The following is a 24,176-nucleotide window of genomic DNA, read 5'->3' as shown; positions in this document are numbered from 1 at the left end:
TCTGGAACTGTTAATGCATTTTTGCCGTCACAAAGGTAAGTCAGATATTTCCTGCTCAGCAAACAAATCAGCGGCTGCATCTATTTCTTAGTTATTACATGATTATTACAGAATCACAGAATGGTTGAGATTGGAAGGGACCTCTGGAGATCATCTAGTCCAACCCCCCTGCTCAACAGGGTCATCTAGAGCACGTTAGACAGGGTTGCATCCAGGCAGGCCTTGAATATCTCCAGAGAAGGAGACTCCACAACCTCTCTGGGCATCCTGTGCCAGTGCTCTGCCACTCTCACAGGGAAGAAATTCCCCCTCACTGTAAGGCGGAATTGCCTGTTCATGTTCAGTTTTTTCTGGGGATGAGGGGGAAGGAGTAAGAAATGCAGCTGTGGGCAAGGGGCAAGTGGGAACCCAGCAGCCCTGCACTGGATCTGTCCGTGTGTGAAAGTGCATCCTCAGCTGCTTTGAGCCATACACGTTTAACTAGCAGAGCATTTGGAAAATTCAGCTGGCACCCAGAAAATCTCTTCTCTCCCTGAACACACAGTACCTATCCCTTCTGAGGAAGGTACAGCCTGTTGCAGCCAGCACTTGTGCACTGGCCGCTTGCTCCAAAGTTTTAGGAGCCAGAATTGTGCCAATGGGATAAAAAAGCCCCCCCCCCAAAAAAAAAAAAAAGCCTCAAGCCTTATTCAATTCCAGAGAATACATCAGTGACCTCTAAAAATGGAGCTTAGATACTTTAGACATGTTTGCTTTCACTAACAAGGGCATCTCTTCTTTTGTAGTAGTAATTTAACCAAACTGTTCAAATATTAACACAAAACTTAACCTTTACTAGTATAACCACTGTTTTTTGCACTCCAGCAGGCTTGCTGGATCAACTATCCACTTGAAAAAAAGAGATGAAGGATCACAGGGTTAAGATATTGGAGTGGGTCAGTGTCTTACTCCCCCCCCCCCAAAAAAAAAAAAAAAAAAAAAAAAAAAAACACTGTGTTTCTGCAATAGGGATAACCAGCCCTCTCCACTCCTCTCACCCACAGCAGCAGTGTTGTGCACAAGCAGGATGAGCAGAGCTCAAGGCTGAACGTGGCCTTTAGGCAGTAATTAAACTTGCTGTTCGGAAACTGAGCTACAACCAGCACCACGTCCATCTCTCCTGCCAGAGTCACATCTACTTCCTAGCGCTTTCCTCCCTTCTCCTTCAATTTGCTTCTCCTCTGTGTCCAGCCCTGTCGCAGCTCCCATGCCCTGGCAGCTTCACTGCCTTCCCTTTCTCCATTCGAGTCACTAAAATCACGAGCGATGTAATAGTTGAATCTCTGTACTAAAATCCCAGCTTTCAAACTGCAAAAGAGGAAGCAAGAAGATAGTTTCTCACGAGACTCTCAGCTCCCAAGGCTGCCCGCTGGCTCAGGAAAACACTGCACTCCACTGGTTACCTCTTGCACACTGGTGAAAACGAAATGCCTCCTTCCATAGAAAAGGTGAGAGCCGGGTGCCTCACACTGACCACCCGAATCCCCTACGCGCAGGCGTGCCCAGCAAATCCCACGGATCCTGCTGCAGGGACGGGGAGGTGGAACTTCAAGTGAGGCACACTGACCCACAGAGCACGTGGCATACATAGACAGACCTCTGTTCAGCTGCGAAGGACCTCCTGAAACCTCAGGTACAGTTCCACAGGTGGAAGCACCACTCCTTCAAGGTCTCCCCTTATTCTCGCTCATTTTCTAAGTCTACTCAGCAAACTATGAAGAGAGACATAAAGAATATAAAAGAGCTGTTGCTCTTGATAGATCATCAGGTGGTAGCGTCCACTTCTGATGCTATGAAAATGGGTATTAGCTTAAGCTAGTTTTCCCCTAAAACATCTGTTCAAATTATCTTTTCATTCTTTTCCACTGGTTCCCTATGTCTGCCCTCTGGAGCCAGCAGCTGCCAGTGAAAACTGGGCGACACTCTCTTCCCCTCTATGCTCACTCCTGCAACCAGCCCCCAAATGCCACTGGCTGGAGAACATGGCCACCCCAGTTTGATGCATCTCATATAAACATTTCTAAAAGCTGTGGTGACAGGCTATTGCCGTGAATGAAGCATGTGCTAGAGCGTGGGTTGGTAGCAAAGAGAACTGTCACCATGCTGTCAGGTAGAGGTGACAACTGCTCCCACAGGGCTAGCACCCACTGTAGAGAGGGAACATTTCAGGAACTCCCCGGAGATTTTGTTACCAGGATTAGCGAGGCGAAATTCTCTGGCCACATTATACTGATAATATTACCTGGAATTAATGCATAGGAAGCACTTCCTAGTATTTTCCTCTTTCCAGTGATGCTGTATGTGGTCAGATAATTAGCAGGGAGATGTCTGTGATTAACATTCACAAAGTAAGTGTCTGGATTAGCCATGTAAATAAATGAGTAAATAAAAGGTCTAGATTCAAACAAGACAGGAACAGGTAGGTACGTACCGATCCTTAAACCTCTCCTCCGACTGTCTCTCGAGAAATCTAACTCAGTAGCAGTCAGCAGATTACTTCCCCTACAGACACTGGCCTGAGATTTACTACTCATTCCACCCCATAATTTATAGGTGGTGAAATTTAGCTAATGGGAAACAGAAGCTATTGAAATTACTCAAATCCCCAGAGGAATCTATCACATTTTACCTAACCTTAGTCCTCAGTAAGGTTTTGAAATGTCCCATCACAAGCAGGATTAGATACTTTCTTTCTGGGGTTTAGGCATTCTTTGCTGTAACTACTGCAAATTATTCCAGAGCCACAGGAATTGGACAGTAAATGGGCAGTTAATACCAACCCGTCTCACTGTGGAATGAAATTTCATTGTGTGGGATTAAGGGGCGGAATTGCCCGGCTGGCTCTTTGCCCGCCTAGATTAGCTCCGGCAAAGGCCAGCGCCTCATGGTGTGGCTCCCAAAGGGGAAGGCCAAGCAGAGTTTAAATAACGCTGAGTGGGGCAGGCACAAGGCTGGGCTCTGGGTAACTCAAGGGAGACATCTGCGAGGGGGGCAGGCGCCAGCACCTGAATTCCACGGCTCTGACCTCAGGTAAAGCTGGGTGCCCCCAGTTAGCTGGGGAAAGAGAAACAGCACCAAGAAAAGAACATTTAGTAAAAGAAATGTAATTTATTGGAAAAAAAAATCACTTATACACCATGAAAATACTTAGTTGTGCATTATTTTCATAAGAAGAGGTTAAGACTTTCACAAGAAAACCACAGTCTGTATTACAGCATTACAAGAAGAGGTTCTGGTGGCATCTGTGCTGGTCATTCTAAGCAGTAGAGCAGAATTAACTGTGCTTCTGACAAAAACCCTAAATATTGGCCTCTTCCAGATGCTATTCCGTGTTAAAGACATATCAAACCCACTGGGTCAATGCTTAATAATTTCTGAATTGAGATAAATGTCAAATTTACTCTCCTTATTTATATCTTAGATATGCTTGTGGCCATCCCTCCCATTTTTAGCAATCCTGATTCATATTTCCCTGTTCAGCCAGCTAAAAACATATTAAAATCACACATACGATGCCATGCTCCATTTTCCAGTAAGAAAACAATACTAAAAAGGCTACATTACCCAAGTAATTACACTCATTAACAGCAAATTATAAGATCGCTGATGCTAAATACTTGTCATCTCGTCTCCAACAAACCATACAGTTTCATTCCCTAGCAAGGCATGGTTTGCACAAGCTCACATTTGGCATATGCATTTATGAGCTTTACTATATATAGATCACAGAATATGAGCAGCCGTCTACAAGTGATCTTCCAATAACATTTATTATAGACATATCACGAAAAAAGTCAAACTATGCTCCAACAGTGACAGTTTGTATCACACTACTTGGCATTTATTGAAAATCCCTTCTTAACCAGAAATCTATAAACAAAAAATAAATCTTAATGCCACTTCAATTCACAGCTAACTCGTTTTTCTGGGGGGTTGTGGGGGGTTTTTGTTTGTTTGTTTGTTTTTAATAAAGGGGCATGGGAAGAGAAAAGAGCCAGACCTGGATAACACTGACACCATGCAAGCGCTGTGAAAGCAAACTTGAAATTTTATTTGCCTGCTGCTCTCTCTATGTTCCCTAGTTAGACAACTGTTTTAATGCTTTGCTATCTGCTATTTTCTACTCTGCTAGGCATAAGGATCATATGGACGGTAAGGGCAGTTGTACAAAACCTTTCATGTTTTTACAGTACAGGGGATGGGCTGGATTGAGAACACCAAACTCATACTACTAAATCTGTAGCTCTTCTTTCAAGTACTTAGCTGACGAGTCTTTCCTCTACCACTATCGGCGCAACTCTGCAATTTGGCTGTGCTTACCTAGCCACTTGCTGCCAAGAAAAGGGAGTCCCACTCTTCCCCTATTTTTGCCCAGCTGCATCTTCCTATCCTCTCCAGCATGGCACAAGCACTTGTCTGCTTCCAAGATGAGGAAGTTCAGTGAGCTAAAGGAACTAAAAACTTCATTGTTTCGGCTTGGTAAGTTCTCCATTGGTTTAGCTCCTTCACTTCACGCATTATGGGGACAGGCAAGGACCAGAACCAGCAGAAATGGTGCGAGAGGAATATGAGGGTGTAGATTTATGGCGCAGCAGAGCTGGACAAGTGAAATCCACCATCGCAGCTGACGATTCCACACCTTCCTTTTCAAAGAGCGAGAGCCTAGGCTAACTGGTCTGATGACTATTCACTTGTAGAATCACTTTCTCTCCATGAGCTATAGAAAAAGTTTAGAGAAATTACATGACTGAACTAGGTTCCTAAAACAGGGTGGAGGCAAAGGGGAGAGAATGAATATCCCACTGCCTTATGCCACAGCCATAAAAGCAGTGTCTCAACTCAATATATGCTTTAATTTCAGAGTGCATGCTTAAGAGCTGTGCTAAATCACAGCTTCGTTACTGTATTTAAAAACTGACATCTCAACAAATTTACACAGACCTAATCTCCCAGGTTTGCAGAATAACTCCTTTGCATTTCCCTCAAGGGGCAGCACAGATAAAACAGTCACTCTGCCATCATCAGGTATACAATATACCCACAGACTCCCAGGGGAGGAAAATACAGGCACAGCAAAGCATGCAAGATTTAACTGCTCCCTTCTCTGTCTTCTCTTCTGAACAATACATGATCAGTCTTACTGACTTTTTTCTTGCTAACTCAACAAAACAGAAGCAATACTTTTCTCTCAACATATCCAGAACAGAAGAACTCTTGAGAGAAAACTTGTGATAAATTATTACCCAGTTTTTGCAGTAGTCATTTATTCAGAGGAGTGGTGAGGATGCTGGCTAATTTCTTTAAAGAGAAGAAAAAAACATAATTAAGGATAATCACAATTTCTCCAGACCACTAAGGGTGTCTTACGCAGGAGCACAATGTTCAATGGAGGACCATACTCCAAAATTTGACTTATGGAGGCAGATCTTTGCACTTCTTAGTGAACCTCCAAATGACTAAGCAGAAAAATAAATACCTGGAAGGGATTTGCTTTAGCCTTGGCCTCCCAGTCATTAACCCCCCCCCCAACCCCAAAGAACAACTATATACAATTAAAAAAAAGTTCTGACTTTCAAACATGCCAACAACTTGCATTTTGACCGAATGGGATTTTGCTGGCAACTCAGCTCTTCTGAAAGCCAGTTCATACGTTTGTTGAATTTAAATTCAGATTACTCTACTTAAATCCTTTACATTATTAAAACTGACAGACTGGAGGGGGGAAAAATCATTTTCTCCCATTTATCCTACTCATCTACCTATTGCACATTCACTCAGCACAAGCTATGAAGTTAGCTCTGTCAACTTCATATAATGTGTAAAGGTTAGTCCTGTTCCATTCTCTTGGCTTGTTTATTTACATGTTGCTAATGAGCACCTGTAGGATCCTCCAGACTTATTTAAACAAATAAACAAACCTGTGACCCATTTTTAGCTTGCACCTAGTAGTTTGGTATCTTACTCCAACATAAAATCCAAGTTTCAGGCATATGTCACAACTTACCTGATTTTATAATGGATAAGGTGGCAATATTTAGGGTTTTCTTTTAAATATATTCTTTACTATCCTACTGCCTCTCTCCACAACCAAGTGTACAAGCCTTACTGCAGAAAGAATCCAACTCATAACTGCCAACCAGAAAATACATAAACACTACAAAGGCCTAAAATTTCATTAGAAATTAAATAATTTGCTATTACACTGAACTTCATTGTTTTTCTGGCATAAAATTCATTGAATTACTATATACGTCTCAAGGACAATTATTAAGATATGTAAACATTTAACAGGTCCACTTAGTCAGTACAAAGCACCACACAAACTTTAAGTACATAGAAAGTTTGCTCATAAATATTTCTTTGTTTAACAATTTAGCACTAAAAAAATATTACTTAAAAAGGCATCTTTTATTAAGTTATTTTAGTCTGTCCAGGGCTGGTGGGGTTTGTACTATCCCTACTATATTACAGCCACCTCGCTTTCTTCCCATACCATTTTATTTCAATGCAAGAAAAGGCTATGTGTGGCTGGGACCCAAAGCTTCAGCACAATCTATAAAAATATAATTCATTAGGACCTCCTGCCCACATCTGAAGGCCTACACAGCCAGCCCCCAAATTCTGTTTCCTACCCCCACCACATTGCAAATAAAGCTTCAACATACACACACGCACACACACAAGAGTACATATATTACAGTCTTCTACACACAGATTTTCCTAAATAGCAATGCAACCACATGGGCAATAGGTAACGAATACATGTGATCTCAGTGGTAACATATGGCACAGCCTTCTCATATTGCTGGTTTTCTCTGCCTTAATAATGTGCTGCCTTATTCGCTACTTCTGCAAATTGATTTCTGTATTTGCTATTACCGTTATTTGCATTGTAGAGGCACTAATTCAGGAATGCACGTTTATTTAGGAACACACTTGGGAGCATCCCTTCTGCCTCGAGATTCATTGTTGCTGGAGCAGTCAGTGGCTGGTGGCTTTGGTGCTGGCACCTGGTACCGGTTTCCTGGTAAAGCGGGTAGGAGCTCTCCTCAGCTGCTGAAAGGCAAACTGCATTCTCCCCTTCTGAAGACTGTCCTGACTTCACATAAACTAGGAAAAGGTAGCTCAAGGGCAGGTACCTTGGATTCTGCATTCAAAGCCCTTCTCTGGCAGTTAAAGTCAGCTTTCTAATCTGAACCACGTGGACCTTAATTTACCTTAAATCTGCTCCTGCAAGCATGTATAAACTCACCAGTTTACTTACTTAAAACAGATTTTCAGAGCTGCAATTGGGTGTTTCAAAGCTTAGTTTCCACGCTTGTCATGTGTCTTTAATTGCTGTATTTTAGAATACTAGTGGGCTAGAAAACCATTCAGCAGTTAAATTATCAGATATAAATGCCTTTTTAAAAGTACAGATGTTTTCTGGATAATCTTATCCTGTGATTTTAATAGCTGAATGACTGACTAATCAATGAGCCGATGAGGCTGCAATGTGATACAAAAGAATGGACTATTTTTTGTTTGAATTTATGAGGAAATATTTTGCCTTCAAAGTGACCAAAATTTGCGTCCTTTCTTTCTCAACTTCTAACAGCACTATTTAAACACACAAGACTGTTCAAATAGGAGAGGTGTTTTTCTTTGGTATAATTATAAATCTAACTTCTCCAGTGGGCATAACCATACTGACATAGTATTTTCTGCAATTACTACTGCTCTCATCAAACTGAATACTTGCTCTCCTCCTCCTGCAAAACTGCCTTCATGTACAAAATGTAGAGAACTGATGGAAGCGCCTGCTCTGACATGCAGGAGCAGTTGTTTTCTACTGTAGTCTTGTATGCTCTAAGCTAGGCAATGAGGTAAAAATCATCCTGTGAATGGTGCTGCAGCCAAACGCAGCATAAGGAGCTGGAAATGTGTTGAGGTTCTTATTCTAAGCCTCTCTGCTCATCTTTTAGGCAGGAATAAAGACCACAGCACAGAGAAATCTTACACATATGAGTACAAGGCATACAGGAGCAACGGTGCAAAATGACAGCAGCTGTCTCCCCATTAAACTTCTTCAAAAAATTCAGAAGACAAGGATGTTATTCTCTTCCACACACCTACTGCACTATACTGAGATGATTACAGCGTACAAATCTAAGTTCTTCAATTAAGTACCCATCTTCTATGCTAGGATACAACCAAGAAAACCTTTAATTACATCCATTTTACTTAGCAACACTACCAAACTATTCCGGTTTTGTTTAATTCTAAAATGGTTAACATATTCAAAAATAGGATCTAATAATTTGTGTGTGCAGAGTATATTATATTTAGATATTTTTATTACAATCTTCCTTGCCACATATTTTAAAATAAAATAAAACAATCACCATAGCAGTCTCAGACAAAAAATTAACACCATCTAATCAAGATACATATAAGATACTCAACAAGGCAGTATAAGTAGCTAGAAACCTTGGTCCTCCAATTCTTTTGTATAGCATATTGATTATAGATTATCAGAAAACAAACATTTGACAATTTTACTGCAGATTTCTAAAATGTTTATACGAAGTGTGAATAGCATTGATTTTAGCACAATGTCTATGCATGTGTCTCCCACAGAGGTAAATGGGAGTTCTAAGCATGTAAAGACTATCTAGGCCCAGAATAGATTAGATCATTTTTAAACAAGTTTTAGTCTGTCCAGCACAATGGCTCCACAGATGAGTGCACTTGCAGTAATCAAAATGGCTGACCACACACACTGAAAAGTTTATTCCAGAAAAAGGGATTCAAAAAAATTACCATTAATAAGTGAAGAGAAAGCATTGTGGTGACGTTGACTGGACACAAACACACGCAGTGAAGTTAAGTGTTCCCTAACCACAAAAGCCTCAAGGCTGAGGGGCCCTGGACTAGTAGGCTACAGAAGTATTTCATGCTGTTAGGCTAGTCATGAAAAGTTTTTAGTTATTGACACAACCTTCTGTGCTAAAGTGCTTGTTCTTCTGCAATCAGCTAGGACCTAAATTGGTTTAGACTAACCCTCTTTTCTCACCTAAGGATCTGCAAGTAGATCATACAATGTTGATGCATCTCCTCCATTCCCTTAAATAACAGGCAGCTATATAATACTGAAACCCTTTTCAGCTGCACCAGAAATACTAGGAGCCATGTTGCCACTCAACCAAGCTCTGCGCTACACTAGAACAATTGGACTCAGGAGAGCAAATGTCATTTCCTGCCTGTGAACTGCTCCTAGGGCTCATCTACCTCTTAGCAATCAGAGGGGCATGGCAGAGGTCATCTGAAGATTTTGGTATGTGACACATAGGAACCAAAAAGCTGGATATGCCTGGGCTAGGGAGTCAAGCTTAATGCTGCAAAGTAGAGCCAAGGAGGCTTGGTCTGTTGCTCCACTCTTCTCAAATGGATAGTGGCGATTATACATTTCAATGTGAAATGGTCTACATTTTGAAAAATAAACTCACTTACGTTTGGAATGCAGTGTGCTGCACACTTATGTAATCGATGCTAGGAAAAGTTAAAATGCTTTTGTGCTCAACTGTTGAAATGCATCTCCAGCTGCAGTATTTAAATATTTTTGCTGAAAGCAACTATCTTAAAAAAGGCAACTGTGTTCCCTGTGCGACTGCCCTAGCAAGCAGAAGCTTATCTAAAAAATACAGCAATTTATTAATACAGAGCTATTTCTTAGCTATCTGTAAGTTTGTGCCTCAGGAAGAAAAAACATCTGCATTAATTTAAAAAGGTAATGCTGAGGGGAAAAAAAACAACTTGTTTGTACTTCACAGAATCACAGAATAGCTGTGGTTGGAAGGAACTTCAGGTGATCGTCTAGTCCACCTGCCCCTGCTCAAGCAGAGTCACCTAGAGCACACTGACCACGACTGTGGACAGATGACTTTTGAACATCTCCAAGGTTGGAGACTCCACAACATTTCTGGAAAACCTGTTTCAGTGTTTAATCACCACTACAGTAAAAAAAAAAAGGGGGGGGGGGATTTCTTATGTTTAAAGGGAACTTCCTGTGTTTCAATTTGTGCCCATTGCCTCTTGCCCTTTCATAAGGCACCACTGAGAAGTCTGGCTCCACCTTCTTTACTCACTCTCATCAGATAATTATACACACTGATAAGATACTTCACCTCTTTTTACACACTGGACATCAGCCATGAGCTCATCTCTCCTAGTGACTGCTAATCTTTGTTCACTAAAATTATTATTGCTAGAAAGTTATTTTATGGCAGTGGTTACTATAAACTGTGGCAGAGTCATGTTCCATAGGTAATTTTTTTCTTAAAATTCTCAAGTCAAAAGAGTACTTTTCTCATTTTGATACCAAATGGCATTAAAATTTTAATGCCAAATGGCACTCTATTGCAAGAGGCAATAAAAATGATATCAGTTACAGAGAGTGAAAGCTGAAAGTTTGTCTCTCATATTAACTGCAAAATGTGTTCACCTCTTAAATGTCATTCGTTTCAGAGATACTGAAAAGGAGGGTTTCAGAAGTGTATTAATTAGGAAACCTTACTCTATAAAAAAAAACCTGCTCAGCCAAAAAGAAAATTAACCTTAAGGATAAATTACTCTTCTATTAAGTGAAACCAATGAACATTTGCAAGGGCAGAAAATCCTCAGAAATGATGGAATGAGTGAAGACTACTGTGGCACAAGCTGTCTCTAATCCAGTTCTTCTGGGGACTCCAAGCTATGCAAGTGACACTGCCTATCAATCAGGCAGGCATGATGAGGAAGGTGCAAGAAAGGTATCTGGGAGACACCCAAGAGCAAGTTTCTTGACCATACTCAGATAATTAGGAAAAACACGGAGTTGCCCTCTCCTCTAATGCAATTTTCCTTCTTGCAATTATAAGCACATACACTTTTTTTTTTTAATCTCCCTATGCCATCAAAGACAAATACAGCTCAGCAACTGAACTTAGGTTTAACAACACACTGGACCTCATCTTGGGAGATGCAAGAACTTTAGTTCCATACTGAAGTCAACAGGAAGTATAAGTGGTCAGCATCTGTCAGTGTATCTACCATTTACTGGTATAATGTTTGGCTGTGATATACAGCACACTGAAATTAGCAAGAATCTCCTCTTAAAGCCTTATGAAGTAGAATTTTGAAATAAAAATTTGTTCAAAGATTAATAATAATGCACTTCTGTAAACTCCAGACAGCATGGTTTGTAGAGAATTACATTATGGACAAACTAATTTTGTATGTTTCACTGCATTTGGTAAATGTATGGAACTTACTCAACCACATACTACTTTCGCCACAGGTTGCTCCACTGCTGAGCCCACCAACAGTGCTCACTATCGGAACGTGGAAGTGCCCTACACAGTTTGTAAACACAGCCACCTATGGAGAGCATGCGAGGATAGTCAGCTTTCAGAGTAGGAGCTGCTTTATCTTTTGTCCTTAAAGAACATTTGTCTGTACTTAAAAACTAAACAAAGAACCAAACCTGGCCTCAGAGGTAGAACTACAATCTTCTACTTTACTAATGAAGAAGTTTCTGGAGCAGATTTTCAGAAGAAAGTGATGTCCGTACCTGTGGACATTAGAAATAAGCAGCCAGTACCTTTAAAAACTGAAATTATATAACTGTTCATAAATAAGAAACAGGAGCAGTTATCAGTACATGAATGACATCTCAGGGTCACTTTAGAGTACTTAAATGCTACACATCTTCATAGTACTCCTTACACACAACCAGAACTGTGTGTGTAGTTTTAACCCTGCTTAGTTTCATAGCAGCTAAGATACTGAATACCAGAGTAAGTAACTAGGTACTTCCAGGAAACAGGAGCACATAGCCAGCTCCATTGGCACTAGATGCCATTTTGAAATATATTCTCCAGTCAGTCAAGCATTCCGATAACAAATTCACATCTAAAGTCTTTGGCAAGGCAGGAACATTGTATTCTCTTGCCCAGGGTAATATACAGACTAAGTGAATTTGATAGCCATTTTGATACCTGGGAATATGCTTTAATGCACACCAACTCTGTTTTGTTTTTAAAATTGAACAAGGCCAGCACATATGTTTGAGAGTGGATATCTGCCTATGCTGGGCACTATTTCATGAAAGTCAGGTTTCCATCACAGATCTAAGGCAAATATTACAATTTACAGGAAAGAAATGAGGACATCAACATGTTGTGCGTTATTGGAGACATACAGCCTTTATAACACAGTAGCTTTCACTATGATGTCTGGGTTTTCTATGTCCTTTTTGCTTTGGACCATTCTCAATTCCAGCTGGGCTGAGTTTGGTTTGTTTCCTTCTCCAGCTTGCGCTAAAAAGATGACATCAGAATGTCAGTAAAAGCAGAATAAAAGTATACAAGTTACACTGTTCTGTTATCCCATTTGTTTTCTTTTCCCCATCTGCCTTACTATTCCTGTGAAAGGCTTCAAGATGAAAGATAAAGGTCAGCATTGTAACTGCCCATCTCCCCTGACTAGCATCTCTCTCCAGAAAAGTAACACAGCTCTGTTGTCAGTTAAAAAGTGACAAAGAGATGCTCCAAGAGCACACAGCTCCCTTCTGGATCTCCTTGGGGGTTGAAAGAACATAGCAAATCAAAGCGAAGAGGGGCTGAAAAAAAACCCCACTATTTGCATGGCCTACACACCAAACAGGCCTACTGTTTATTACTAGCTGATAATTCCCTCTCAACTCTAAACACATGCACTAAAAGGGCAAGTGAGCAAGCTATATTGAAATTTGCAGTCAAATTCAGTGTTCCCTTACGTTCTTCCACGACTGCTTTGAATAGCAGTTAGGTTTCACCATCACCGTAGTCCAAGTATAAGCTGAACAGTGACATCTTCTGTCTGATGTTGTCAAGAACAGGATAGGAGGACACAGTAAGGAATATGCAAAGACAGACTACTTAGCTTTAATTCTGTAAATTCTCTAAATTCTTCTGACTGACTCCACAGTGAGGAGTACCTTTAGTTAGCAAACAGGATGCAAATCAGGCAGAAGAAATTTGGGAACAAGGTTTGAATTAATTACCTTTTGCACTCTTAATGGTCCTTTGCAGAACATGTTGCATGGCTGATACAGTCTTTTCACATGCCACCTGTTCATTAACAGAATATATTTAGATTTTAATAACACTTCAGCAACCCAGTTTAATAGCAGTGCTTTTGAAATAATAATATTAAAGTGGTCAGCATGACTGATCAGAAGTGCAAAGAGAATTAATGAGTTATTCTCTTCAAATCAATAAAGGCAAACAGCGTAACAGAGTTTTGGGAAATAAAAAGTTTTAGAATCTCTTAATTCTCCCAAAACAGATATTAGGAACAAAATATATGCAGTCTCTCACTATGTAGAGAGAGAAGAATGTCTTAATTGGCAAAATTACAAAGTATGTTTAATAGACTATACAAAAAGATAACATGAGCTGTAACTGAAATGTGGTCACCCAAGCTTATACAACCTAAAAATTTTGTGGCAAGAATGAAAATTCTGGTTTTCCCCCTTCTGATGGTGAGGAGAAAAACAAAACAAAAACTGAAGAGAGTCTTTAAATAATATCACAGATTAAAAATAACAAAAAAAGAAACATTATAGTCCAGACTTGCAGACAGACTAATAACCTCTTTCACACCTTCAAATTGTTTGGATGCTTATGTGTCCATGCCAAAAGCATAGCAGCAAATAAGTCTCCTGTTCCAACAAAGACCGCATCCACTTTAGGAGACTCCACTCGAATTCTTTGTGTCATCTTGGTACCATCTGCTTTAGCTACAACATAGACAGACAGTTAAGTAACAGATCCAGCAATTAATACAATAACATTTACTAACATTTAAAAGCGATAACTACATTCAAAATCCTATGTTACTTGAAACTTAAAGATCCTGAAGAGGACTGTAAAGTTTGTTCTAGTTCTTTTAAAATGTTTTAAAACTCAAATCAGAGGCATGAGTGTGTCTGTCTCAATCTTTCCTTCTCATTCTGCTTCAAAACTCAAATTTACATCTGTAAATTACCTATGTTTGTAGATGTATTTCCTCTTTGCATGTTCCTCACTTGAAACCATTAATATTCTGCTTTTGACATCACAATTGGTTGCTACAAAAGTGATTTTGATTTCACAGAGGAAAGACTGACTTTAGTAATAGGTTTAGCATAAAACCTTCTGAAACTTTGCCAAGCTGGGACAGCATACAACTTGCATACTGTACACTAAGAGGAAGAAGGTAGCTGGCAGCTTTGTCTTCAGAGAGGATAGAGACACAATCTATCTATTTTTCATCTACACATCATCAGCAGCATGCTCTGGAAGCCACATGCTTATGCAGACTGCCCTAGATAGAGCATCCCAGACTAGAACCTAGAGCATCTCTAGGCTGTATGGAGGCACAAGTGCACCCGTAGACATCAGCAGAGAATATTTAACTGATGTGCCATTGGACTAATCACACCCATTGCAGACCTGATATGTACTAAGTGATAAAAAATACTGAGTGGTACTTAGTAGAATCTGTATTAAACACACTTATTTCTCTCAGCAGCCTAGAACATGATGCCCAGATTTATACCACACTAGTAATATAAATGTTTACCTAACAGTTTACCATCTCACACAAACATGCACTTCTCATACGAAAAAAATCTGTGACAGCCTAAACACACAGTCAATCTTGGTGACCACATAGAAAGGAATATAAGGAAAAAGCAGAAGGACATGTTATAACTCACCAGAGCAGAAACAATTTGTTAATAAGACAGTGCAACTTTTCATAAAAGCATCCAAATATATAAAGTATCCGAATTTTCTGTTTTATACCCCAACTACATGTTAGGGCAACTCACAGGGGTTTTAACAGCCCTGACCAGCCTCACCTGGGAGCTGCACCCATGCACTCTCTGCCCATGGGCCCAGAAGCTGCATGGAAGCTCAGGCCCAGCCATCCTTGCCTGAGCTATGTTGTAGATGTAGTTGTGCCTAGCCCTGCTGTCCTGTCTTGCTGATTGGATTTCCCAGCCTGACCTCAGATCTAATTTGTCTCCCCTTTCTTTGATGATCAGTGGACTGTCAGTGGGACCTGTTTGTCATCATCATCCCTGCTCTGATCTACAGACCTGTACCCTGTCAGTGAGGGCAGTCCTCTGCCTGTGCTGTGGTCTCCCTCAACTTCCAGCTCCCCTTCCCTCATAAAACAGTGCTGCTCTTGACACTCCTTGACACTACTGTAGAAGAATTTCACTTAGATGGGTTACTTCCTTGCACTACAGATGGGTGTGATGAAGCCACTGCTTCTTAAAGTGACTGAGAGCACAGAACAGGTTAAAAAAGGCATTTCAATGAAGGAATTCATGACTTACTTTTCCTGTGGCTTCCCAGTGCAATTAGGTAGTCATTTCCTAAAGAAGCCTGTAGATCTGAGCTTGTTATCACCACAGTTTCTGGTCCCATGGCGTGCAGCATATCCATTACCTTTCCATGTGCAAAAAAGGCAGGAATCAGTGACTGCAATACGTGTTAATGAAGCCTTGAATCATTCATATTATTGAGGATTTTTGACAAACATCTGATTTTAGAGTCTTTTGTACAGAGAAAACAACAATTCCTACTAAAAGAATTTACTTGAATTAGAGCGATTCATTTGAAATACGGGAATCAAAACATTAGTGTTTAAACGTATATGCTTTTTAAAATCTACAAGCATCTCTATTTGTACTATCTTTGGATGCTCCTCTGAAAAAAATACTCCAACTTCAGCTGCGATTCGAATTTTTGGTCGCACTACATTTTCAGAAAATACTAGCAAGAGAAGTAGAGACTAAATACACAGATAAATGCATCTGAGCTGACATCTTGAAAAACAATTGCTAGAGAGACAATAAATCCAGGTCACAAAGTCTCATATGGTCACTCTTTAAAAAATTAGTAAAAACAAAGAAAAGAGTTAAAGAACTCAAATCAGAGGCATGAGTGTGTCTGTCTCAATCTTTCCTTCTCATTCTGCTTCAAAACTCAAATTTACATCTGTAAATTACCTATGTTTGTAGATGTATTTCCTCTTTGCATGTTCCTCACTTGAAACCATTAATATTCTGCTTTTGACATCACAATTGGTTGCTACAAAAGTGATTTTGATTTCACAGAGGAAAGACTGACTTTAGTAATAGGTTTAGCATAAAAACACAGATAAAATGTTAATTCTCTCAGAAGAGTTTAATTAAAAATCCTCTTAGCCTAGCTATGACTCACGAGCAGCTGAATGATAAGGATTTATTTCTGCCATTCTGAATCTCTTTCTTAAGCATTTTTTTCTTGTTTGAGCCTCAAAATTTCTTCAGCTGTCAGACCTCCTTGCACAGATGCTGGGTTGGATTTTAAAAGAAGCAGTAAGTCCACCTGCAGATGCTTACCTAATCATTATATGAAGAAACAGTAAGCTCAGTTTCATTTCTCACTGGCAGTTCACCAAAGATCACTGGAATTTCTAGTTGCAGCATTCAGCCCCTTTGACATTAATATTAGGTCATATTTGATTTCATATTAGACAACTATATTGTCATCACTGGTCTTGCTAAAGCAACAAATCAAAATGAACTAGCATGTAAATCAATAGCGAAATTCCTGCCAGTTCCGAAGGGGACAAGTTCCAGCATGGGTTATTACTCAGAAGGATAAACCTATGTACGACATGCAGCTGAAGAGACATACATATAAAAATATATACATCCTGCAAGCAACTATTTCAAAAATATTCCTATTCCTAAGTAAGATTCTATTCATATTAGAGAGATTTTAAAAAATCCATCATAGAGAGCTTGCAAGCATATGTCAGATAGACTGGCAGATTGACAGACTTGTTAAATTGTTTAGCACAAGCAACTCATGTTTGCAACTGAAATATAGAAACCTAAAACTAGTGGATACTCAGCTAACAGTGGAAGGACAGTTGTACTCAGGCCTGTGGTTCTCCTGTAAGGATGAGAGTAGCAGTATTGACCTATAATTAGTAGCTAGTTGCATGAAGCACAGTGATTCTCCCTTGCTCCAGCACAGTGTGGGAACATAAAACTGGGGAGGAGGGGGTGGGGGAGGGGAAGAGAGAGACAGAAAAAGAGAGAGAGAGCAAGACCTGACTTTTGGAGCTGCTTTTGCTGTGAAAACATGTTTACATAACTTTGCTGGACGAAAAAACAACAAATATTAAGGCTGATAGAGCTCAGTTACTCTCCTGGGTGCCGCTGCTATTTGTTTAAAGATTTTGCGTTCCTTTGAAGTTCAAAAGCAAACAGGAATAAATCATGTCTGTCCATTATGAAAGCACTTGACCACAGTCATCAAAGAGTACAGTCTTCTTAAAATATCCATAAAATCACATTCCTGTTTTGTTCTTCATCACCAGGCTCTGTAGCTTTTTAGATTTATTCAGTTTGTGTAAACCCTTAAACCTCAGCATAGCACATTTGCAGTCTATCAATCATCTTTGTATGCTTATGACAGCAGCTATCAATACTACCACTGTGGATCTGTCTGCCTTTCACCAGGAAGCACCTGAAAGCATCACTCCAAGCCTGGTTTCTTGTTTGTGCACTCCTTTTGCAACCCAGGTCTCATCCTCTCTGAGTTAATTTAAGAAAACAAAACAGCAGCAAACTCTGGGAAGAGGATTCAGAGTCTATCTTGTAAGCTTGTACAAGCTTACTAGCAAGCTCTCTTCCTTGCGAGTAGCTCCTCTGGGAGAATGAGGCACGGCTGTCCTAACGGACAGCTTTGCATTCGCCTAAGTCCCATGTGGACAGCAGAGGGAGCTGCTTGTAAGGGTTTCTGTTGCCAGACATCACTTTCTGAATGTCACCAGAGGTTTCCACCACAACTAGTGCATTTCCACATCTCTGACACTTGCTATGTGTGCTGCTGCTTTTCTTCTTACACTTCAGGAAGACAAATTCACAGTGATCTTACTCATTGTTATCACTGCAATGCCTTCATTTGTAACTACTTCAGGAAGTTTCTTCGTAAGTCTGGCACTAGAAGTATTTTGCGCATGGAGTGCACAAGCTTTAATAATGAATGGAGAGAAAGAACAGTGGCTAAATTAATTTCAAGATTAGAGACAAATGGCAAATTGCAGCATTGTAGGTAGAAATACAGACAGAGATCTTGCGTATTCCTTACCTACTTACCTCTAAAGCATCTTTTTCTGTGTGAATCTTTCTACCAGTGAGTAACCTGAAAATGAAACATAAGTTTGAAAGGAGTACATGCGCTCCAGGCAATTACTGCTATGTTCAGTCTTTGAAACGATGATTGGACTGCACAATACAGCCCTAAGTAATTTGCTAGCTACATGAAGGAGTTTGCTGTACGAGACTACCGTCTTTAGAAAAGTTATGTGCACAGATATACAGTGCTTCTCACACAGATTCCTACCAGTCCTAACCTGTCTACTGTAAAGATCTCTGTGTTATAAAATTACCTCGCAAGTATCTTCTCTCCATCTCCTATGTGGGTATCCCTCCTTTCAGGGGGGTAGCCTGTGCTGTAGCATATGAGATTAGCTCCTGAACAAAGAGTCTCAGCTATGGAGACAGGGTGGGCATGAGGCATGTAAATTCTCAACTCCTTTGAGATGCTGCCATGGTGGTCTTTTTAAATTTAATTTTGGGGGGGACTGAGACACTATTTTTATTGTTTTTCAGGATAACAAAACTGAATTTTTCCCAGGAATGGTTAAGAGGGAAGAGAGGTACTCTTTCGACCAGCCCCAGATACAGGTCTCTGGAGACAATGAAAAGTAATCATGAAAATGAGAGACTGGAGAAAACAAAAGAATTATATTCCTCAAATAACTTCTGGGTTTTTATACTGTTTCCAGTATGGAACAGTGCAGTTTGCTGAAGAGTACTACTTAGAAGCAACAGCTAAAAATCAAAGCCCAACACATACACAGATACAGTATCATACTGAGATGAATAAAAGAATATGTCAGTCTTCCCTGCTTTTTTTCTCAGGTTTATTTGGATATAAAAATGGAAATGAGTACTTACTCAGCCTCAAACTGATTAGGAGTAATTATATCAGCAACAGGAACAACTTTGTCCCTGTAGACAGGGAGAAGATCCTTGGGCACATACTAGCAGGGGAAAAGAAATAGAATCAAATGTCAGTAGCCGTATCAGATGTGGAAGCGTAACTTTCCTTTCCTGAACTGCCATTCATGCTGTCACTTAATAACATTAAAGCTCCTGGTGTACTGATATTTAGAAGGAATTACAGTGTCAGTGCATTCTCTGTTTGGTGACAGTACTGCTTAACCCTTTCTTCATGGGAGGCAATAGGAAGCATCACTATGCAGCTGGGTGCAAGCTCATAGCACTAGATGAAAGTGGTGCCTGGATGAAGAATTTTGGGGTTCCCCATCAGCAAGGTGACACAGCAGCATGATCAGGAAATACAGTGCCCACACAGGGAACACTTTTTCATGTCCTTACCTCCAAAGGAAACTACTTTGTTGCTGCACTGACAGTACGGAGGCCCTTCTGTGCCTCAGCGTTGCCCATATTAATTGTGTTGCAGACTGACTCAGGAACAAGTAACACTCACTCATGTATTTTTTGTCTCCTTCTTTCAGTGCATTTGTCTAGGTGTGCTGTACATTCATATGTGTGAAGGGGAGATCACATTGGTAAATTATTCAGTACAATGTTTTCTGTAGAGCAGTTATAAGTATATTTAAAATATTTTGCTTGTGTTGTACACAAGTCTAAGAAACTACTAACACACTTCACAGACTACAGAATCATCTCTTCAAGTAATGAGGGCCAATGCTCCCTTTTCTCCTTTCCTGTCTCAACTCTATCCCATCTTCTTTAGCTAACTATGTTCCATTAGCAAAGGCAGACTGAGTATCTAAGGAGGTAACACACACTAAGATATAGCAGGAGCCTACCAGCCTGTACGATCTTCAGATTCAAATAAAGTTTAAAAGTATAATGGCAAGTATCAGCTGTTTTGTCATGTACTTGAGCTCAGCTATGAGTTCCAATTAGGTAGGTACAGGATTCATCTCATCCTCTTTAGTCCTGTTGTAACTCAATTTAACAAACTCCTTTATGAAAGTTCACTGCTTACTAGTAGCTGATATTCTTCAGCAGCATCCCATTTGCTAAACCATGATCAATACTCCCTTTTATCTATGCTTTCTTCATTTTCTGTTAGGCTCACACACTACTTAAAGCAAGGGGCATGTGTCCATCTGTAAACCTGCAAGCATGTTACTGCCTCCCTCTGCAATTAAATTTGCAACAGATGCAACCCTATCAGAGGGCCAACTGCAAGGTGCTACTAAAACACCCACCCTACTGATACTGAGCTCAGCCATGCAGCCATGGTGAAGTGATGACGTCACACGGACCCAGCCTTTAGACAGAAATGCAACACACATTCACCTCTAAGTCAAGATGTTCTTAATAATCATTTTTAAAATTTTTCTTTAAACAACAGAAATGAGTTAATGGGCCACATGCTAAAATTTTCTCCTCTTCTTCCATCTATCTTGCCTTCCATGCTATAGCCATGGTGCAGGCCCATGGTTATGATGTCTCCTTAGGGCTTTGCAAGGTGACTCTGCACCTGCTAGATCTCTGCCTTGTTAGAAAAAGCCAAGGACAATAAATACTGCACCAGATGTAAACTGAACGAATAAGAATACAACAGCAACAACAAATTTATTACTAAATGCTATTTTATGTGATGTTTTATGAGCAGGTAAACCATAAAAAGGTACAAGGACAAAGAGTAATTCATAAAGCATGACTAGCTAAGGCAGAAGCAAATATAAAACATTATTATTGTTGGTGTCTTACCACACTGCATTTTTTTCCACAGAAACTATTGGCTGGTTTTGATTAAAAATGAATGCTTCTTTGTCAGTACACAGACTGGTCTTGGCACATACAACCTTTCTGTCACAGATCAGAGCCCAATTCCTAACAACTGTTGGATCTCACATGAAGAAAGTCATCTTCGTTTAGGTTCAAGTGGTATGTCAATTCACATGCTCACTGACAATGCAAGCAAGGCTACCAGCCAAAACAGCTCTCTTGATAGAGGATGAGAAAACTCCAGTGGGCAATAGATTGGGGAGCATGGGGATATTTTCCTGCTGTCAGGGTGTGTTCTACCTGCTGTCTCAGCAGAGGGTTAAATATATGTCCCAGGGCTATGGAGCCCTCATTCATTCCTCCCAAATACTGAACTCATTCAAATACAAGATACCACAGTACAAAAGTGATGATGGGATCCAAGGCCACACCTAGCTAAAGTAGCTTAGTTTTGGTATTTAAAAAAAAATCTTAAAACTTTATACATCTCTGTATAGCAAATATTCACTGCATACAGAACCCAAGCAGATAAGTACTAACCATAGAACCTTCTCCATTCCATTTGTCACCCATCACTGGATCGCATACTGTAACAGAGAGTAAATCTAGCTTTAGAAATGGGAGACAATCATAGACACCCTGGAGGATTAGAAGTTTTAAGTAACAGTAGTGGCTATGTTATAGTATCGTCCTTTGACAGCTTATATACTCACATTGCTTTTGCAGCATACTCAATCAGAAATTTGTAATTGGTGGCTGGCAATCCTGAAAGAGTAGGGCAAGTGTCTTAAATGTCAGAGGGTTGCACTCACCCTCTGAAGGGGCTTTTATTATGAAAGAAGCAGAAAGTTTTCCCTTTTATTCCTCAACCCAAAATCTGGAATATTAATATGGTGAGAAAGAAACACGGAAGCTAGTATTTGTGAAAAAACAAAATTACATGTATTATGAAGCAAAAAGAAAAACCTGGCCAAACTACATAAGCTTATACCTGTCACAATAACAAAAAATATTTGGCACAGGTTCAGAATCACAAATGACGTAATACCATATTCTTAGTGCCCTCAATTTCAAAGCAAGACTGGAAACAGCCTAGCCTTGTATTATACAAGGAGTATTGTTCATTGCATTAAAAGAGTTTTCAGCAAGATTAAAAAAAAAAAAAGAAAAAAGAAAAAAAGAAAAAAAAAAGAAAAGAAAAATCCTAAGGTATCTCATCAATGTCCAGTTAGCATTTAGGAAAGCTTCCACAAGTTACAAGAGAGTCATTCATTTTTACTTTTTAAAAGCATTTTCCATACAATATAATCTGTTTATTAAGTATAAAGAATCTTACAAGCCCAGTTCTGTTCTCACCATCTAACTACCTCCTTCCTGTTCTATGCCATTAGATGTTTCTGCTCATACAAAGTATAGTTTCTAGCTTTCACTTATTAGCACAGGGCTCTGGAGAACCTGAGAACACAACAGTTTTGATAAACGTTAAAAAAAAAAAAAAAAATCAAACTCATGAAGATACCTTTATTACATTTTCAAAATGAGAACTCTGCTTTGTTAACTGCCAGTAAGTCCAGTATCACAACATGCAGTACTAAACTTTTCAGTTCCGGTGAATCATTCTAGACATTTCTTGACCATATGGTTTGACAGAACCTGAACATGAGAGGCTCAAACCATCATCTACAGCTCTTTATTCACTGAAAATCCTCACCAACTTTGCTCTGTCACTCTCCAAGTTTTGCTCAGTTCAAGCCTACACTGGTAATGTTGAAACGTCCTGACACACTCAGTCAGGAATAAAAGATGGGAGTCTTTTCTCATGGTTTAAGCCTGACATGACATGCTAATGATGGCTGCTGTTAGTTTGTTGTTCTTTGAGCATTTCTGGGTAATCACGGCACAAGGGATCAAAATTAAAAAATTCTTTGAGTTTAAGCTAAGTTTTCAACCTTGTAAGACACAATAGGACACTTTTTCTGGGATTTAACAAGAAACTATGTCAGGGCGATACAGAAGAGCCTATCCTGCTTTTGTCTGACTAGGAAATCAAAGAGGATTTAGTTACCACCACTTCCAGCCTACATCCCTGAACTACAAACAGCAGCAGCCAGATGGGATTTCACGGGACCATCTTTGATACAGACAATATACAATATTGTGCCTTAGGGCACATTCTCTTTTGGCTGCTATAATGCAAGAAATATATTGAAAGGCATAACATCAAAAAGAATTTTAAAAAAGGGGAGAGGCTCCAACTCCCTCAACACTTAAGCAGTGCTGAATTCAAGTTTCACTGGAGTTTCAGCTGAAGCCTGTCAGATCAGAAATGCAGGATAATGTCAGAACAGTGCTTTCACCCTGAACAGTGAAAATAATGGGCATATACAATGATAAAGCAAAAAAGATTGTAATTCACATCCTTACCATATACTAGGTTAGAATTCTGCTGCTTCAACTCCTGGACAATATCCACCACCATTGCAAGAAATGATGTGTCTCTGGTATACCCTTTTGAGGGGAGAAAGGGAAGTGGAGAAAAAAAGACACTTTTACTGTAAATTTTCATGATTTTTTTCTTTTTATTGGATAGGAATGCTACCTATTTCCCATTCTCTGGAATAATGCATTTTTAGAGCAAAGGAATTTTAGTATTTCATTCTGGAATAAGTAGGTGAAAGATACATCCAGGCAGTGCTTGCTCATCCACAAATTCAACCTTAAAAATTGATTTACTAAGTACCTTGTAGAAGAAGCACTCATAAATTTCAAAATGCTTGAACACAAATATATATAAAAAAAAGTCAGACTGAAAGGAAAGAACATTCCTTTTCTTCACCAGTCTGAATTAGCACGATTTATCATGTGGCAAATAAAAAAAACACCTTAAATTCCATACACTTCTCTTATACTCTGGCCAGAAGCAGGGTTTTTTATTATTATTAATGTTAGTGGTGATACAGTCCAACACATTAATGTAATGGAAGAGACGTAATCTTCAACATTTTAGAGCAATGGCTGACATACCAATAAAATTCTCCTTTTTAGGCTTAGCAGTAAAGAAAGCTGAAAATAGGTTTCATTATATCTCAAGACCCTAACAACAGTGCTATAGCACTGCAACAGTTTTATTTCAATCACACAAACCCCAGTTCCGTTGAAATTAATTACTTAACCTAAGCTCAGCTTATCTGCAATTTATTATCTCCTTCACTTTATGGAGAGGCCCTGA

At 39.6% G+C, this 24,176-nt stretch overlaps 1 protein-coding gene across 3 annotated transcripts in view; it reads right to left on the bottom strand.

The window, feature by feature from the left end:
• Positions 1 to 3,127: 3,127 nt before the first annotated feature.
• Positions 3,128 to 24,176, bottom strand: part of PDXK (pyridoxal kinase) — a 53,290-nt gene continuing 32,241 nt past the window's right edge. The window contains exons 4-12 of one of the 3 annotated variants that reach the window (XM_062599388.1): positions 23,372 to 23,455; positions 21,488 to 21,534; positions 19,112 to 19,197; positions 18,248 to 18,293; positions 15,428 to 15,539; positions 13,704 to 13,840; positions 13,103 to 13,169; positions 12,836 to 12,918; positions 3,128 to 12,377 (exon numbers count right to left, since the gene is read on the bottom strand). In XM_062599388.1, coding sequence (XP_062455372.1) covers positions 12,330 to 12,377; positions 12,836 to 12,918; positions 13,103 to 13,169; positions 13,704 to 13,840; positions 15,428 to 15,539; positions 18,248 to 18,293; positions 19,112 to 19,197; positions 21,488 to 21,534; positions 23,372 to 23,455 — 710 coding nt within the window. In that variant the 3' untranslated portion in view covers positions 3,128 to 12,329. The remainder of the gene's footprint in view (positions 12,378 to 12,835; positions 12,919 to 13,102; positions 13,170 to 13,703; positions 13,841 to 15,427; positions 15,540 to 18,247; positions 18,294 to 19,111; positions 19,198 to 21,487; positions 21,535 to 23,371; positions 23,456 to 24,176) is intronic. The other 2 variants (XM_062599397.1, XM_062599404.1) reach the window with 2 other exon arrangements.

This window comes from Rhea pennata, chromosome 1 (assembly GCF_028389875.1).
Source record: "Rhea pennata isolate bPtePen1 chromosome 1, bPtePen1.pri, whole genome shotgun sequence".
Taxonomy (NCBI): Eukaryota; Metazoa; Chordata; class Aves; order Rheiformes; family Rheidae; genus Rhea; species Rhea pennata.
The sequence above is the reverse complement of the archived record's forward strand: the minus strand, read 5'-3'. Positions and strand labels throughout refer to the sequence as shown.